General features: G+C 41.2%; 1 protein-coding gene across 2 annotated transcripts in view; it reads right to left on the bottom strand.

Moving 5' to 3' along the window:
- KIAA1958 (KIAA1958 ortholog) overlaps nt 1-19,474 on the bottom strand; it is a 189,704-nt gene that overhangs the window by 14,090 nt on the left and 156,140 nt on the right. For both annotated transcript variants that reach the window (XM_055136537.1, XM_055136545.1), the window contains one exon: nt 7,636-7,808. In XM_055136537.1, the coding sequence (XP_054992512.1) occupies nt 7,636-7,808 (173 nt within the window). The remainder of the gene's footprint in view (nt 1-7,635; nt 7,809-19,474) is intronic.

Genomic DNA, 19,474 nt, shown 5'->3' on the forward strand with positions numbered 1-19,474 from the left:
AAATTGTAAACCTTGTAAACAAATCTTCACGATCTGTTTCTTCCCCTGTGGTGGGCTGTGTGTAAAGAGAGCACAATAATAACTTCCCCTCTCCCTTACCCCACACCCGACTATTGTGATATTTTGCTGGTCCCATTAGATCTTGGAATCTGGGCAAGCAGGTCTTTGTTTGACCAGTGGGAGCTCTGCAGAGTGACTGTAGGACTCTAAATCTATGACTCAAAGATTTTATCTGCTTACATACTGTAGCTTCTTACAGGTTCTTTTTTCATAAATTTAATGTATGATGTTGCTTTGTGAAAAAAAACCTAGTTAGAACATGGAAACAAGGGCTGGAGCAATAGCACAGTGGGTAGGGCGTTTGCCTTGCACGCAGCCGACCCGGGTTCAAATCCCAGCATCCCATATGGTTCCCTGAGCACCGCCAGGGGTATATCCTGAGTGCAAAGCCAGGAGTAACCCCTGTGCATCGCCAGGCATGACCCAAAAAGCAAAAAAAAAAAAAAAAAAAAAAAAAAACAAAACATGGAAACAGAGATATGTCAGAACATGTGGGGCAGAGGCAAGCAATGTTCCCTCTGATATCCAGGTCTGCAATCACCTGAGTACTCCAAATGAGACTAGTAGAAAACCATCTAGTTGAGCACAACTTATTGAATCCAGAGTCAAATTTCATTTTGGTGGGGGATGGTTTTGGGCCACACTGTGGTCAAGCTCAGAGGTTACTCCCGACTCTGCACTCGAGAATGACCCTTGGCGATGCTTGGGGACATATGGGTTGCTGGGGAGAGAACCCAGGTTGGCTGCGTGAAAGGCAAACACCCTACCTGCTGACTATCACTCTGGCCCCAATATAATGTTTCCTTAATCCACCAAGTCCTGGGGTCATTTGTTCTGCAGCACTAGTTAACTGAGAGGCGTCTTGTCTCTCAAGTCTGGCTTTCTGTTCTCACTGCATTCTATTTTCCAATGTCACTGAAATTTTTGTCATTCACTGTATCTACAAAGCCCTTTACCTACTTCTACATTTTCACACTGGCTACTCTCTCTGCCTAGAACGTTCTTCGTTTTTGTTTTTGGGGGCTACACTTGGCTGTGCTCAGGGATTACTGCTGGTTCTGTGCTCAGGGGTCCCTTCTGGAGGGGACGGGGGACCACATGTGGTGCTGGTGATTGAAGCTGGGCTGGCTGTGTGCAAGGCAAGTGCCTTAACCACTCTCCTATCTATTCAGCTCAGTAATGTTTTTTTTTTTCTTTTAGCCCTTGGAAAATCTATTCCCTGATCCAGTTAAAATCCTACTGTCATATATAACGGGCTTCTCCAGATTTTTTAACATAAAGTGACTGCCTCATTTGGAATCTATGACATTCAATTTAAATATTTTATTATGGCCCTTTCCATACTGCAGAGTCTCTGAACAATATGTCTGTCTCTCATTGTGAAATGAAAGCTGCCTGAAGCAAGAACTGGAACTGTTTCTTATATATTGCTAAGTTTTCAAATACATAGCAGAAGGCTTAAAATGTAAAATAACTACCCAATGAACTGGTAAAGGCACACTAAGTAAATGAATTAGTGTGGAATAAAAAGAACCAAGCTGACTTGAGATGTAGAACATTTTTCCTGATATCCACAGAATTTCACACGTTTAAAAATAAAATCACAGCAAAAGTAATTATTGTTTACAAAAAGCAACTGTTCATTCTGGCCCATGTTAGGTGACTTTTTTTAGCTTTTTCAAGAGTGTATTTTGGCTTGTGATTACCCCTCCAGATTATCAAGGTCTTTAATTTGTTATGAAAACATTGAAATAAATTATTTTCCTCCATCAGTTGCTCTGAATTGATTTCTCACGTCAAAATTCACCCTGAATTAATTACACACTTGTTTTCTGGTGCCAAAAGGAATATAAGCTTACAAAGAGGTGTGAGAGTTTGGCCACAGGGCAGGTGACCCCACGTGGAAAAGATCAGATGAAGAAAAAAAAAAAAAACAGGCTGGAGAGAGTATAACAGGTTGGAATGTACATATGCTCTGCACGCAGGACATTCAATCCCGGTACTGCACAGTCCCTGAAAAACACCAAGACTGATCTCCATGCACTGAGCTAGGAGGAGGCCCTAAGAACTGCTGGATATAGCAGTTCTACATCCAAAAGGCCTTGGGTTCAATAGGAATGAAGGAAGGAAGGGAGGGAGGGAGGGAGGGAGGGAGGCAAGCCCTGAATTCTGAAATTAGATAAGAACCTTTGACACTTGAAAGAGTTATGAGTAAAATCAGGAGAAACCATTTGGCAAAGCCTCAAATTTCCCCTTGTAACCATCTTGTCCCTAGAGGGATAAAGGAAGTGGAAAACTGTTTATAACCTGTAGGTGTTTTCTTCTCAGTTTTGGTTTTGGGGCAACTCCTAGTAATGTTGAGGGGCTATTCCCAGCTCAATGTTTCGGGCATCTGGGCTTCTACCTGCAAGTATGTGCTCCAGCCCTCTTAGCCATTTCTCTGGACCTAACTATAAGGCTTTAGGAGAACCAAAGGAATCTTGAAGACACCATTGCAAGGGCAGAGGAGATAGCTCACAAGGTCAGCACACACGCCTTGTATGTGCTGAGTCCCAGGTTGGATCCCTGGCACTGTGAGCCCCACTATTCCCAGTAGCCCTCACAGCACTGTGCCAACAGGCCCTCGGAGTGTCATGGGGAGTGGCCCCCGGGCCTCTGAGCACTATGTGGGAGCAACCCTCCCTCCCCCCCAGCAAACACGCACAAAGACGCCATCGCTGGCACAAAACTAACTTCATTTTTGTAGTTATTAACATTTCACTTCATTCAGGAAGATTTGAATTGAGCCTGAAGATACTATTTTCTATTGGACTGGAGTGACAGCACAGTGGGTAGAGTGTTTGCCTTGCACGTGGCCAACCCGGGTTCGATTCCTCCGTCCCTCTGGGAGAGCCTGGCAAGCTACCGAGAGTATCCCACCCACACGGCAAAGCCTAGCAAGCTGCCCGTGGCATATTCAAGATATGCCAGAAACAGTAAGAACAAGTCTCACAATGGAGACGTTACTGGTGCCCGCTCTAGCAAACTGATGAACAATGGGACGCCAGTGCTAGAGTGCTACAGTGAGGGACTGCAGCCTCGAGGGAGGTGGACAAGTCTGAAGGAGGACAGAGGTGCAGGAATTCTTCCCCATTAAAACCCAGCTACTTCCTTGAGATAGCAACCTATTAAAAACATTTCAATTGCGTATTCCCTGTAAACATATTACACAGATGCATATTATAGAGACAGAAATACAATTTTTCTCTCACAAACTATTCTACTAGATAACATAGGAAAGCTACGAAATCTTAGAACCTAGAAGTGATGAATTAGTACCTACACTGTACTGAACACGTGAGACATTTGCTCTACCTGGGACAATGGGATAATGGGAAAGTTTCGAGAGACAGGGCTCATTTCACGGTTCCCTGCATGGAAAGGTCAAAGTTCTCGGGAACAGACAACGGTCTCTTTAAGATCGTGTCCCCCTACCTGACAGGTGTCTTCATAAAGTCTGAAAGACAAGAACCTCTGCCTGGAAAAGGTGGAGGTTAGGAGAAACAAATAAATGGGGATGAGCTGGGTGAATCAAAAATTTAGTAATAAAGGTAATTGTTTTGGTTTTTAAATTATGGCAAAATAGACATAATCTGCTACTTGCCATTTCACTGTATCACTGTCATCCCGTTGCTCATCAATTTGCTCAAGTGGGCACCAGTAATGTCTCCATTGTGAGACTTTTTTGTTACTGCTTTTGGCATACCAAATACGCCACGGGGAGCTTGCCAGGCTCTGCTGTGCGGGCGAGATACTCTCAGTAGCTTGCCAGGCTCTCCGAGAGGGGCGGAAGAATCGAACGTGGGTCGGCTGCAGGCAGGGCAAATGCCCTACCACTGTGCTAATGGCTCCAGCCCACTTGCCATTTAATGTGTATAATTCATTGGCATGATGAATATCCACAATGTTGTGTGGCCATCACTGCCACTCACCCCCTTACATTAATCTTTATGAACTTGCCCATTCTAGTAACTTCTAAAAGTTTTGTCTTTTCTGAGTCTGACATTTCACATAGTATAATATTTTCAAGCTTCATTTAAACCTTGGATATATTCAAACATGGAAATTTGGGTGGTTACTACATTTTGCCTATTTGAGTAACGTTACAGTGAATATTTGTGTATAGTGTGTGTGTACTTACACTATTATTGAGTATATGCCCAACTCAAGCACATGAATCTCTCTCCTTTATTTTCTTCTAAGAATATTATAGCTTCAGCTCTTACATTTAAGTCTTTGGTTCATTTTAAGTTCCTTTTTATGTATGACCTAGGGTAGAGTGGCTTTTGCAATGGGTATGAAGTTTTCATGGCATCTGTTCAAATAACAATTCTCCCTCCACTGAGTTATTTCAGTCCCGGTGTTGAAACACAGTAGACCACAAATGTGAGGGTTTGTATTTAAAGTTACCCTCTTTTCCTAAGCATTGCTTTGGTTGCCTCCCACTATTCTGAAAAACTGTGGTTGATTTTTCACTCAGTTAAATGCAAAAGCTTTCTTTGTGATTTCTTCTTTTTCTGGTGGGGGACAAACCTAGATCTATTCAGGACATAGTCCTGGCTCCGTACTCGACCATATGCGGTGCTGGGGATGACTCCAGGTTGGCTGCATACCAGGCAGGCATCCTACCAGCTGTATTATTGCTCTGGTCCCCTGTAAGTTTTACTTGGACAATTTCCTGCATGGATTATTTACTTGTGTGTTAATTTGTTTAAGTGAGGAAATATTGGTCATCTTTAAGAGTATGTTTATATGCCTTAGATTAGGTTCAAGGAACCACCTGGGGTGCCAGGAACTGAACCTGGGTTGGCTACAAGCAAGGCAAGTGCCCTATCCACTGTACTATCTTTCCAGTTGCCTTTTAGCTTTTTCTGTCTCTCTTGTATGGCATGTTTTCAATTCTTATTTCCACTACAAGATTGTCAACTCTCTTGGTTTTGTATACTTAGTGGTTGCTTTAAGATTTACAATAGCCACCTCTCACTGATCACACTCTCTCTACCTTCAAATTCTGTATCCACATAGTCTCAGGCTCCCTGAGCTCTGGGCTCGGTCTTCATTCAGCACAACTGTCGGTTGTTTGATTTCTTTTACCGTCCCTGAACTTCAGAAACTGCCCAATGTCTGGGTGCCAGGATACTGTTCTCACTTTGTCTTAGAAATCAAGTTCAGGGCTGCCTACTCTGTCCTGAAAAAGTTTCCTTCCTCTCTGGTGGCCAGTTTTCAGGAGACTACTTCTGGGTTTGAAGTGGAAATTCTCATTTATTTTTAAGTCTTTTGCATCACCTGGATTGGCAGGAGGCTGGTGATTCATCTGTGTAAATCTCTGCAGTCCCTAACATCCTCTCCATGCTTTGTCTATAATCAATAACTGCAGGTCATTGATCAATTGTTACTAGAGCAGCTTGTGGTTCATTACCATAAGTTATGTGGTTCATTACCATAACTTATTTTAGTCTTTAAAAAAAATTTTTTTAATTGGGTTATTCCTGGTAGTTTGGGGGCTATCGTCCTCTTCCTGGCTTGGTGCTCAAAATTTGCTCCTGGCAGTGCTCAGGGGACCATATGGGCTTGGGGATCAAATGAGGGCCTCCTATATGTCAAGCATGTAATCAGTCCACTGATTTATTGTTTTTAATTGATCAAATATTTTATTGGCCTTTGTCTGCAATAGCCTGAGCATTTGCATTTTGGATCCAGGATTTCTGTGAAAAGATTATTAGCCTTGGAGTGATAGCACAGCGGGTAGGGCATTTGCCTACTTGGGTTCGATTCCCAGCATCCCATATGGTTCCGAGCACTGCCAGGGGTAATTCCTGAGTGCAGAGCCAGGAGTAACCCCTGTGCATGCCGGGTGTGACACCAAAAGCAAAAAATATATATATTAAAAGATTACTAGCCTATAACTCTATACGAAAGGAGAAACTATAAGATCCCTTTAGGCTTCCTACATGCCCCTCCCCCCTTAAACAGAGCCTTCACCTCCCTTAAAACACTCTCAGCACCTACCTCACAGAGCGATGCCTCTGTGCATGTTCCCTGCTCCAATGTCAGCTGTGCTATTTTGGTTTGGTCCTGTACATATTTCCCTTTCTTTCTGCAAGTCAGCAGAAAAGACCCCTAGTATTCGGTATGTCCTACCAGATGTAGCAAACTCAAATTTCTTGTTTCATCTCCTGCTAATGTCATCACCTGAAGTATCTCCTGCTCATGGCTTCAATAATAGCTTCTACTTGCGAGACCTCAATACTTGGGGCTTTAACATTTCCCTTGTGATTACTGGGGAGGTAGGGGGCAACCCATTATTCAGGACAGTTTGAGCTACACTCCTTAGGGCTCAGGTGGTATTTTTGGCTCTGTGCTCAGGAGTCCCCCTGGCCATGCTCAGGGGACTGTATGTGGTGTTGGGACTCGAACCAGAGTGGAGGCTGAAGTACCTCCTATTTCTTGGTCCCATCCATGGTTGTTTGTTTTATTTTTCCCCATCTTCAGTGGTGCTTAGGGCTTCCCTCTGGCTCTGTGCCTAAGAATCATTCCTGGTGGGGCGTGGGGGACCATATTGGATGTTAGGGATGTCCTCCACATGCAAGGCAAGCGCCTGACTGCTGTACTCTCTCTCCAGCCCTGCCAGCACCTCCGTTTTACATCTCAGTCCCAACTGCTTACAGGAAACATGCATCTGTGTGACTTAGATTCAATAAAGCCAAGTCAAAATACGCTTTTGCACTGTCTTTACAAATCTAAGAATTTTCCCATCCACCCAGAAATTTCAGTTCTCAAGAGAGAAGAGATTTTTAAGAGCACTTTTAAAAAGGAGGGTGCTGGGTGCCAAGGATTCTTGGGTAACATTTTGCTTATCACTTCCCGCTTAACATCTCTGAAATATCACTCAGCATCGTGTTGCTTCCTGTCCTGGACCCAGCCGCTATACTCTTGCAGCCTGAGGTCTGAGGAGTTTCCCTTCGTCAAGGGTCCCTTTCCTTGCTTCCGCTGCTGTCACCTCCTTACAAACCGAAGCAAAACCACACCTCAACGGTGGTGTGCTTCACTCCGAAGATTCTAGCTCGACATTGCAGGGTTTTCGAGCACTGAGAGTCGACTCCTCCCATATATAAAACCTCTGGTGCAGATGACACTCTCCCCTCAAGTCCCTCACCAGCAGACTCTTCATCCAAACTGAAAAAATTTAGCCCCCCCCCTCACAACATGGCTCTGAGAGCAAGTCTTTCCCCAGTCTCACCAGTCCAACCCATCCTACCATCTGAATTTGAGAACATCTCACAACTAGAAATGCGGAGAACACATGAAGTTCGACTCTCGTACAAACGGTACAGCACAATCTTTCCAGCTGATGTCACCAGTTGACCAACTCAATCCTTCCAGCTGATGTCACCAGCTGACCAACTCAATCTTCCCAGCTAATGACCTTTCACAGTTTCCCCAGGCCAACCGGACTGGGTCATTCTGTGTAGCACAGCATCCATTACTCGGCAGCTCGGAGAAGCTGGCTGAAGGAAGGAAGCATGAGTTACTGACCTTAGTGATGTCCGTGTGGTCTTTGAGCCCGTTGGTCATGCACCAATACCGCCACACATTGAGGGCGTACCGCGTGGCTTTGGTTGTGTTTGGGCTGACTGCACTGGTGCAGAGGTCATTTAAGTCATCATTCATGTTAAACACAGGGAACTTGTTGAGTTTGGTAGAATAGGCTAGAAACAAAAACAAGAAATAGCATGAAAACAATTTCCTGTCCCTTTCTTCTAGAGCACTGCATCTAAAGAAAATGTGAAATAAACAACAGAAAAAGCTTAAGAGATAATGTTTGAGAAGTAGATTTTTAATCGAGTTTGCGTGTACTGTGATAATCAGAGTAGACACTCCTATTTCTAGCACAGAATTAATGGATTAGCCTTGCCTTTAATCCCCATAACTTTGCTATATGTAGTAAGGGATGTGGCAATGCAGGGATTCCAGTAACAGAAGGGGGGGTGTGTTTAGGGGGGTGAGTGCGGGGAGAAATCAATTTAGAAAGACAAAGAATGCTTTAGCTAAACTTTTCTCTGTATAAAGAACTTCTAAAACAAAACAAAGCCAAAAACCAAAGAGTGAACATTTCTATTAACAACCACAACATCTATTAACAAAGATGCAAAGAAGGGAAGACCATTTACATATTTTTTGCTTTAATCTAAGCCACTGAAGACCTGTTCTCTCTCTGGAATATATTGTCTCGAGCTCTCTTAGATGCCATCCTGGGCAATCTTATGTTGAATGGTATTTATACATTTTCTTTCAATTCTTTTCACAAGCTCATAAAGAAAGAAATTTAAAATCTGACCCTACAACTCATCTGCTAATTTGGAATCAGAATGGAAGGTTAAGGGATTGAGATGTTAGGGAAATGAATGAAAACTTCCAGAGACATTCCCAACTTCTCAGTTGAGAACGAACCTAATTGCAAATGCCAAATGCAAGTAACACTTAAAGTAGACATATTGAGGTAGACTAGAGTCCATAACCATAGGTGGGTCTTCGATTATTCTCCTGTGATCTACTAAATTCAGTCTTTTTTGCTTTTCTTTTTGGGTCACACCCGGCAATGCACAGGGGTTACTCCTGGCTCTGCATTCAGGAATTACTCCTGGCGGTGCTCAGGAGACAATATGGGATGCTGGGATTCGAACTTGGGTTGGCTGAGTGCAACCCACTGTGTGATTGCTCCAGCCCTACTAAATTCAGTCTTAAGCTTGAAATTATTGTCTTTGGATAGGAAAAAATAGCAAAGTGTATCTCCTGGAAGTAAAATCAATGCCAAGCTGTGCATAAGCAAATGGTTCTGACCTCTGGAATGCACTGGAAGGCTAGAGACCTGAAAATAGAGATTAAAAAGCTGATGCAAGTACTCAGTTGATCTTCAAATTGATTTCGCTTCCTCTATCTTTTTCTTTGGTTTTGGGGCTAAACCTGGTGGTTCTCAGAGCTTACTCCTGGCTCTGTACTCGGGGATCACTCCTGGCAGTGCTTGGGGTGCTAGGGATCAAATCCAGGTCATCAGCATATTCCCTACCTGCTGTACTATCTGTCCAGCCCCTTCCCTAACCTGTTAATGCTCCTACTTAAAAATTACAAACCGCTGTCCTGATATGCCCAGTATTACTGTGTCCAACACACCCACCTTAGCTCTTGGCCTGAAGAACCTCCAACCATGCATACACTGTGCCACACCATGCTACACCACACTCTCAGCCTGACAAATGGTCCATGGGCTTTGTGCCAGTCAAAACCAGTGTCTTTCAATGACAATTCCAAACCCCTTCTCCCATAATCCTTTCCACAAACCTGACCGCCTCGTACTCTCCTTTAACATTCCTCAGAGTTGAGATCTCATCAAATAATCTTAACAGATATCTCATCAAATGATTTTTCACCAGTTGCTAAACACCATGTTTCTGTTGTTGGTTAATTTTTTTGCCACACCCAATGTTGCCTGAGGGCTACTCTCAGCCTGATTCTCAGGATCATACAGTGCAGGGGATCGTATAAAGCCTATCCTTCGGCCCTTGAGCCATCTCCCTGGCCCACACCCAACTTGTTTTAAATGTGCTTATCACTGGAGAGAGATAAATAATGTTAGAGTATTCAGAAATGACTTGAATAGGCAGAGGGGTATACTCTCATAGACCTAGATAAACTGTCCTGTTTGAAGACTTGCTTTATAGTAATTGATTCGAATATATACTTTACTATTATTACATCCAGTAATAACTGAGAATCAACTTCCTGTTAGAGGTTTTATACAAATCGTCTGAAATCTGTAAGCAACCCCGCTGTTCCCTCTATGTTATAGAGAAGTGAGTCTTACACATTTCACTCAGGTCACATACGACTGGCCTGTGTTTACATGGCGCTATCCTAGGCGCGCTGTGCTTGCTCTTCTCGGGCAAACAGGATTTGAACTGGGCCCTGCTGACTCTGGCCTGTGTCTACAGCAAAGAATCAGGCACACCAGGGCATAAGGTCCTAAGTGAAGAACCCAATTCAGGGGCCGGAGAGCAGGCTTCCCTTACAGGAGCCCCAGGTTCCATCCCTGGGTAGTCGGGACTAGGCCCCCACCTGCCTTGGTGGGTGGGTGAAAATAAATCTAAAAAAACAAATGAAATGAAACAAAACAAGTTCAATGGAGGGTCACCTGGGCTTATTAAGGATACCCAGGAATCCTGATTTATTCAGATTAACTTCATGAGAACTGACTTATTTAAACTAGTGTTTCAAACTGATGGCTCAGTTTCATTATTACATCAAACAATACATGGCCTTAAATAATTATATTCATTCTCAATTTTGTAAAACCCCAATGCAAAAACTGTTGACTGAAGATGGAAACCCAAATCCTAGTATACAAAGAAAGACAGGTAAAGAATGCTTAGCTAATTAACAATGGGAAAGAAACGGTGACACTGATTAAATGGCACATAGAGCTCCTAAACTGTACAGAACAGTTAAATTATATTTACCTAACAGACTGTTTGAAACTTTTTCTTTTGGTAGAAGTTATAATAGTATGCTGTTAAAAAAAATTTCAGGAAAATGTACTGATGGAGAAGCAAAAGAAAGAGCTCATATCTGAAAAGGTTTAAAGAGGTAAGAAATACTACAGAAGAATTAAAAAGATTTTTTTTTTCTTTTTGGGTCCCACCTGGTGATGCACAGGGGTTACTCCTGGCTCTGCAGTCAGGAATTACCCCTGGCGGTGCTCAGGGGACCATATAGGATGCTGGGAATTGAACCCAGGTCGACTGCATGCAAGGCAAACACCTTACCTGCTGTGCTATTGCTCCAGCCCCAGAATTAAGAAGATTTTTTTCTTTTACCCACGAGAGAACAGTGACTCCAAGATCAAGGTTGGGAATGGCTGGCCATGGAAGTAGGTGTGGATTAAGGGGCTGTGGGAGTTGAATGTAAGAACCAACAGTCCTGATGATTCCAAAGCACCCACAGGGGGAATACCCCTTACATCTTTCACACACACAGTATGGCAAGCAGAGCCGCAGAGAGTGAAGGAAACCTGCCGTGGATGGCTACCTCTGAAGTCCAGAGAGATGGGGCCCGGCTTCAGATAACTCTGGGCAGCCCCAGGAGATACACTAAGGTCACAAAGAAAAGCGGTTATGATGAATAAGAAATCCCTGGGCACAAACCATCTTTCAGCAACACCTTTCCTATTTCTGCACTTGAGAGTGGCCCCAGCATCCCACTGTCTTCAGCTTCTGTACCCCGCGGGGATGTCTCTTCAATGACACTTCCGTGTCTACTAGTTCCAGCTGGCTGAACTGTACTTGCCAACTTCTGTGCTCAGCTAACTATGCTTGCAGGAGTGAGCTCTGTTCAGATGGAGCAGATGCAAACAAAAGTCTAAGACAATTCTGAAAGTTACCAATAATAGGAAATCTAGATTTTCTTTTTAAAATATGAACACAAAGCAATCGTCACTTGGTAACAGGGAACACCAAGAGCATGAAAGTCATTCAGTTACACAAGGAGACCTACTGACGCCATTTTCTTACACCTCCCTTGCCAAGAAATATCAGTTCAAAAAACCAAAGTGAAAATTTGAAAGATCACAAACAAATCATTACATGGAATTGGGAAGTTAAGACATCCTTAAAATGAGATTAGAGTTCACTGGGGAAAAAAAAAAGTAGGATAAAAACAATGATCCTGGAAATCTAAGATGAGTTTAAAAAATTATTTTAAAAACACTTATTAGGGGCTCAAGTGATATTACAGCGTTAGGGTGCTTGCTTTGTATGCGGCTGACCTGGGTTTCGTCCCTGGCATCCCCATATGATCCCCCGAGCTCTACCAGGAGTGATCCCTGAGCACAGAGTCAGGAGTACGCCCTGAGCACTGTCAGGCAGTCTCCAAAACTAAACCCAAACAAACAAAAGACCAAAAATGCTCACTAAAAGAGCTGAATATTATAATGAACATGGCTAAAAATATAGATTAATGATCTGAAAGATCTAAATGGCAGGTAAAGCAACACACACACATATACACACACACACACACATGTACATACATTATTAATTATGAGGGCTAAGTCAAACCTCACTCTATCAAAATTAACAAGAAAAAGAATATGGTATAAGAAAATAGGATAAAATAAATGATCAAAGAAATATATGGAAAGATTTCTAGGGCTTCAGTTGCTAAGGTTCACAAACTGCGACAGGAGTTCACATTTCCTGACACACTGAAATTGACACCATGGAAAGAAGACACATACCATAAACATTATCTTGGTAAAATTTTCAAAGTCTAAGAACAAAAAAGAGATTTTTATATTATCTGGGTAAGAGGGGAAAAAAGACACTAGCATAGTAGTAAAAAATCACACTCATCTGAGACTTCAAATGTTACAAAATAAAATAATGCCTTCCGGGCTGGGAGAGTGTTCAACTGGCCGACCTTCGGATATGGGAGCCTTGGGTTCAATATCCTCAGTGAGCCACGGTCCCTGAGCACTGAGCCTGGAATCGCTCCTGATCACCACAAGGTGTGGCCCTATGAAAACTAAGAAAAAAATACTGCCTCCTCAAAATTGTGAGGCAAAGTGGCGTTACCAGCATGCTCTCCGCCCAGACGAGACCCGGAGACGCGGCACCAATGGCTCCTCTGCTCCTAAAAGACCATGATCCGGAGGCCTACTGACTACTTTCGGCACCCAGAGGTAGGGCATTTGCCTTGCATGCGGTCGACCCGGGTTCTATTCCCAGCATCCCATATGGTCCCCTGAGCACCATCAGGAGTAATTCCTGAGTGCATGAGCCAGAAGTAACCCCTGTGCATCGCCGGGTGTAACCCAAAAACCAAAAAAAAAGAAAAAAAAAAAGAAATGCCTCTAGACTGTGAACTGAGCTGCGACCCCATGCCGCCCTGGGAGGTGAAAGGTTTTTCTCTCTCGGCTTTTCCTTTTCGCGGTGGTGGTGGTGGTGGCCGAGTGGCAATTGCCATCTTATACAGCCCACTAACTGGAGGTACAAACTTGCAGTGATGCAACTTCTGGCAGAAATTTCTCTGGACTTAATTACTAAAATACCAAAAATCCAAAATCATATATTCTTCATTCTCAGCAATGGAAAACAAATTATCAAATGATGCCTTTTCAGCAGGTTTGGTTGTTGGGGGAAAATTCCAAATAATAGAGAGTTTTCTGTTGAAATATTGAATGTAATCAAAGCATAGAGAGGGTAAAGTGAACATCATTAGCCACAAAGGTGGGGGTGTGTGGGATGGGAGGTATACTGGGGTTCTTGGCGGTGGAATATGTGCACGGGTGAAGGGATGGGGTTTGATTGTTGTATATCTGAGACTTAAACCTGAAAGCTTTGTAACTTTTCTCATGGTGATTCAATAAAAAAAAAAAAAAAGATAAACACTATAAAAAAAATTGTGAGGCAAAATGAAGGAAAACAACCATACAGAAGAATTCTCCTACTTAGTAAATACATCATTCAGGTGCAGGGTAAGAAAAAGAAGTTTCCAATCATTAAAGAAGTAGTAACCAGGTACCCCTTTTTGGGAAAAAGAAATTAAGGCAGGAAAACTTGTCAACAACATGAAAAATGAATCAAAGAAGAGGGAAGATATTGGGTTAAAGATATAGGTGGAAGAGCAGAGAGCTTTTCTAACAAGAAGTAGTGTAACAGCTAGGTACCATGATTGTCAGAGAAGAACTGTGAAAATAGATGGGGCACGATGAAACCAAACCTTGAACCAAAATTCCCTGTGTTTTCTGTAAAATATAGAGAAAGCAGAGGGATAATATAAAATTCTAATTGAAACCAAAGGGGGTATGGATTAGAAGACATGGTTTGCATGGGTGACTCCCATGGGTCTGCCTCGGCACCTCACACCCCAATAAAAATACACTAGTTTTTTGGCTTTCATTTGTTTTTGGGTCACACTGGCTGTGCTCAGGAATCAATCGTGGACCATGTAGAGTTTCTGGGTGGAATCCGGTCTGCTACATGTAAAGCAAACTCCCTACTCGCTGTACTATCTCTCCAGTCCCTAAAAATACACTATTAAAATCTTATTCTATTTGGGATGAATACAGAATAAAAAGGAAAAAAGAAAGAAATTGTTGATGTGGATTAATTTATATTAAAACATGATTAAGATGTATATCATTTCTTTCTTTTGTTGAATGGTGCCCTCTCCTTCCTCTGGAGGGATCTCTCTTCTCATTTGAGCACGTTACCTTTTCTCTCACATCTTTTAATTCTTTGCTTCATCGAAAGAGGTTTAAGTTTGTTTAAAATGAAGCTGAAGGGGATGGAGCAATAGCACAGTGGGTAGGGCATTTGCCTTACACGCAGCTGACCCGGGTTCGATTCCCAGCATCCCATATAGTCCCCTGAGCACCGCCAGGAGTAATTCCTGAGTGCATGAGCCAGGAGTAACCCCTGTGCAATGCCGGGTGTGACCCAATAAGCGAAAATAAAAGTAAAAAATAAAGTTCACCTACTCTTTACTCAAAATTCATCCTTAGTGAAACGACTTTGTCCAGGTAACAAATAAAAATCTTTAAAATAAAATAAAATAAAATGAAGCTGAAGGCTGGAGAGATAGGACAGGGGTTAAGGCACTTGTCTTGGACAAGGCTGACCCCGGTTCAATCCCTGGCGCCCCATAGGTGGGTCCCCAGAGCCACCTCCTGGAGTGACGCCTGAGCATGGAGCCAGGAATAAGCCGTGAGCACAAGCTGGATGAGACCCAGCCATCCCCAAAAGAAAAATTAGTGAAATGGCTATTAGAATAGAGGATAGCCCCGATAAGAAACACCTGCTAAAAGTGATAGAATGTTATGAGGGGGATAGGTATAGGAAATTACAAAATTCCATACATGAATTATTAAAAAGTAATTATAGGGAATGTACTATTGAGAGTAACTTAAAATAGGCAAAAGCATGGATGAGCCTCTAAAATATAATGTTAAGGAGAGATGACACCATGGGACATGTTGAAATGGTTCATTTATATAATTTAGAAACAGACCAAATGAATGTTTAGTGTTAACGTTAAGGAGGAAACAAAGGGAGGTCACATAGGGGGTTCCTGAATTCAGATTTCGTAGGGGTAAATATGGTAATGTTTACCTTTTATGAGTTAATGAAGATTAATGCTAATGATTGGGTAACTTTTCCGTGTAATTCAATAAGAAAACTATCCAAGATATCTTTAAAATTAAAATACATACATATTTACAAACCTGCTGAATAGAATTGAAACCAGGATGAGAAGGCTCAATATTGTAGAGATGTTTAATTTCATCAAGTAACATTTAATTCAGCGTAACTGATTAAAATCGATTTTATGTTGTGGATTCTAAGGTGTCTCTAGGAGAGTAAATGCTTATAAAGAGGAAAATAACTTTGAAAAATAATAATGGGGAATCCTTCTCCTGAAAAATGTTAACACTGAAATAATTTAAGCTGTAAATTTTGGTCAAGAAACAAACAGGGTTTCGAGACAGCTCAAAAGGCAGGAGTGCGGGGCTGGAGCAATAGCACAGCGGGTAGGGTGTTTGCCTTGCACGCGGCCGACCCAGGTTCGATTCCCAGCATCCCATATGGTCCCCTGAGCACCGCCAGGAGTAATTCCTGAGTGTAGAGCCAGGAGTAACCCCTGTGCAGCATTGCCGGGTGTGACCCAAAAAGCAAAAAAAAAAAAAAAAAAAAAAAAAAAGGCAGGAGTGCATGCGCTGCGGGCAGGAAGTCCAGGCTCATCTCAGCCACCATAAATCCTGCAGCTACAGGGCACCTCTGGATGGAAAGGAGAGAGGAAGACAGAAGGGGAGGAAGCGAGGGCAGGAGAAAGTGAGGAAGGTCAGTATTTCATAAACAGATCAGTGCAACATGAAAGAGTTCAGAACAGATTGTGTACATATGCAAATTGAGAACATAATGAAGGTTCCATTTCTAATTGCTAGGGAAAGGATGGGCTTTTCAATGAATGCTTTGAAATAATAAGCCAATGAGTAGAAAAACAAAAATAAAAATGTTCCATTCACAGTTCATAGCACACACAAATAACACGATTTCAAGAGGATCCCCTCCCCTCCCTCTTCCTTCCAAAGCCCTTTCCACAGGAATACAGTTTTCATTATTTTGGAAAGTCTTTCTCAGCATGACAAAATTTAGAGGTTTCATAGATGAGCAAATCAGATTGCCTAAAAAGTCTAAAGTTCTGCACAGGACACATTTCAAAAGACAGTATTAGACCTGAAAAAAATTCTTTTAACACACAAAATGACGAGGTACGAAGGAAAAGCATCTACAAATCAATTGGGAAAATATAATTCACTAGAAAATAGATTGGAGGCAATTATTAATAGACTACAAATAACAAAAAGCAGTCACAATAATCATTATAGCCAAAAATAAGATGTATTTCATTAATTACTCTCACAAAAATACAAAGGAATCCATACCTAATTATTGGTGAGGATATGGTGAAACTTGCACGAAGGTAGAAAAAAAAGATAGAAAGATATACATCAGATTGGTTAATAGCAACCGGAGACTTTAAAAGTTTACAATTGCTATTTTAAGGATTAAGTTAAAGATATGTATAAAAATGTATGCTCAAGGATGTTCTTTAAGGCAAATTTATTAAAAAAAAAACTTGGAAATAAATTCAACCCAACAAAAGCACTGTAAAATAGGTTTTGGTAGTATCATACGTCAGAAAACTATGAAATTAATAATCACACTTTTAAAGGCAAAAGCTGTTTTACAAATGTAGAAAACAGTAAATACTGCTTAATTCCGAAGTACATTTCTACATAAAAAAATTCCAAAAGTACATCACCCAAATGTTAGAAGTCGTAATTTATGGATGAAAATTCCTGGCTTTTATTTCTAACTTTATAATATTTCTATATTGCCTTAACAATTATAAAACATAAATTTTATTCAACAAAATGCTTTTTAAAAGTTTTATTGAAAACATTTTCCACCAACTTTCATGTTTGCTTTTAACATTATTTTTCAGGTGGTATGTCACCCGTATTAGGTACTAAAATTATTAGGCACTTCAGTCACTTGAAATCTTGGAAAAAGGAGATTATGAATAAATATGTTTTTTTTTTCTTTTTGGGTCACACCCGGCAATACACAGGGGTTCCTCCTGGCTCATGCACTCAGGAATTACTCCTGCCAGTGCTCGGGGGACCATATAGGATGCTGGAAAAAAAAACCTGGGTCGACCGCGTGCAAGGCTAACACCCTACCTGCTGTGCTATTGCTCCAGCCCCCATAAAGATGTTTTTTTGAAAGAAAACATTTTCTGACTTTCATTTGGGGGGGGACCACACACAGCAGTTCTCAATTCCTGTCTCTATGTTCAGGGTCACCCCTGGCATGCCTGGAGACCAGATGAGGTGCTGGATGCCAAACCGTGGTTGGCCATGTTCAAGGCAAGTGTCCCACCCACTGGACTCTCTGGCCCCAGTAGTTTACTTTTAAGGTGGATATTGCTCTGCTCAAATTCTAGTATTCTCCTTTTGGAGAAATATAACTTGTCACATTTTGAATGTTTAACTTTTAAATATACTAAAAAATCAATTTCTTGTCCTAGGCTCGATCCTTGCCATCCCATATGGTCCCCTGAGCACTGCCAGGATTAACTCTTGATTGTAGTTGCAGGAGCAACCCCTGAGCACTGCCAGATGTGCCCCCAAAACAAAAAAAAAATAAAAATGAATTTCTTGCTGCTTAAATATAAAGAAGACAAACAGAAGTACAACTTTATAAAGTGATTTTAGAGCAATTTAAAATACTACCATACAAAAATATTTATTGCTAGAGTATTCAGCATTCTACGAGTAAAGACTGATAGATTCCCTGATATCAAATACATTTGCATTTCTGAATAAGCTATGAGAATATTCTATTTCCTGGTCTTGAAACATACTTTTTGATTAAACAATTTTAGTAACACAACAAATATTGTCTGAAAAAAAAATCAGTTTGGGCAACCGTTTCTATTCTACTCAAAGAAAATTGCCAAATGAACTAAATACAATGAAAAGTACCCGGAGAATTCTGCCCAAAAATACTTTCCTGAAATTAAGGAAGTCTGGAACCTGACATCTACTTAGTTTGTGTAACTGACTAAAAACACTTCTCAGATAGCAAGTTTACAGTGGAGGCCTGTGTCTCATTAACAGGATTTTCATATCGGTGATTAATCCAGTTGTAGATGCTTATCCTAAGTGTCCTCCCTACCCAATGCTTAGATTAGAGCAGTCACATGTAGAAACGCTTCTCTTTCCATGACCTCCTCTTCCCTTCCCTCCCCCCCCACACACCCTCAGTGGTATAAATATGAACTATTACAGTGGACCAGACCATTTTTCTGAATGAGATTGAACTATTTTAACTATTTGGGGTAGCTACTGAAGTCAGACAGCTTTGCAGAAAACCTTTTATTGAATGACTGAAGACTGACCATACCCAAATGCAAACAAAATACTGTGATTAAAACACATTCTCATAAGAGAGAGCATGGATGTTCATGAGCGAGTTTTATTGAATTGCTTTTCTTTTTTCCCAAAGGTTTAGGCTGTACCTATGTACACTGAAAACAAGAGAGAATTACACATATATCAGAGGCAAACATCATGTACACAGTGGAAAAAGTCGCTGTGACATAAAACTAAGATTTTTATTTAGAGCACAAGTACACAGACAAATATGAGTCAAAACCGTGAGCTGATAAAGATGAAACAATATCGTATAAAAGATCAGTGAACAGCAAACAAGAAACCATAGTATACTTTTATCAGCAAAAAAGAAGAATTGGTCATATAACTACAACTGGCAGAGAATTAATAAACCAAGAGTATCATAGTCACACATTTAACATATTAACAGAAAATGCTCTATTTCAATTTATCTTAACTTTCACAAATTATAACTGTAGCAGCTTTAAAATGGACTAAAAAATGAGTAGAGTGAACAGGCACACATGTGCTTTTTATCTAAATCAGTTAAAAGCCAAGTGGTCCAAAAATATAAAAAAAAATATCATTTATCAAACAGGGGGGAAAATAAATGCATCTTTGAAAAACAGTGCTATGTCTATTTTCACAAAAATTTTCTAAGTATTAAATGTGGTGGCTCTATTGCTAAACAGATGCCTGATGTTAAACTATTGGGCTTGACTGATAAAGTTCTCTTTTTATTCCATTTAACTTCTAGATGGCAGAGTAAAAGAACTCTTTAAAAAAATCAATTTTTATAATTTTTAAGAAAATGGAAGACCTTATTTAAATTGAATACATCATTCATTCTACAAAACCACT

The sequence above is a fragment of the Sorex araneus genome, chromosome 1 (genome assembly GCF_027595985.1).
Source record: "Sorex araneus isolate mSorAra2 chromosome 1, mSorAra2.pri, whole genome shotgun sequence".
Taxonomy (NCBI): Eukaryota; Metazoa; Chordata; class Mammalia; order Eulipotyphla; family Soricidae; genus Sorex; species Sorex araneus.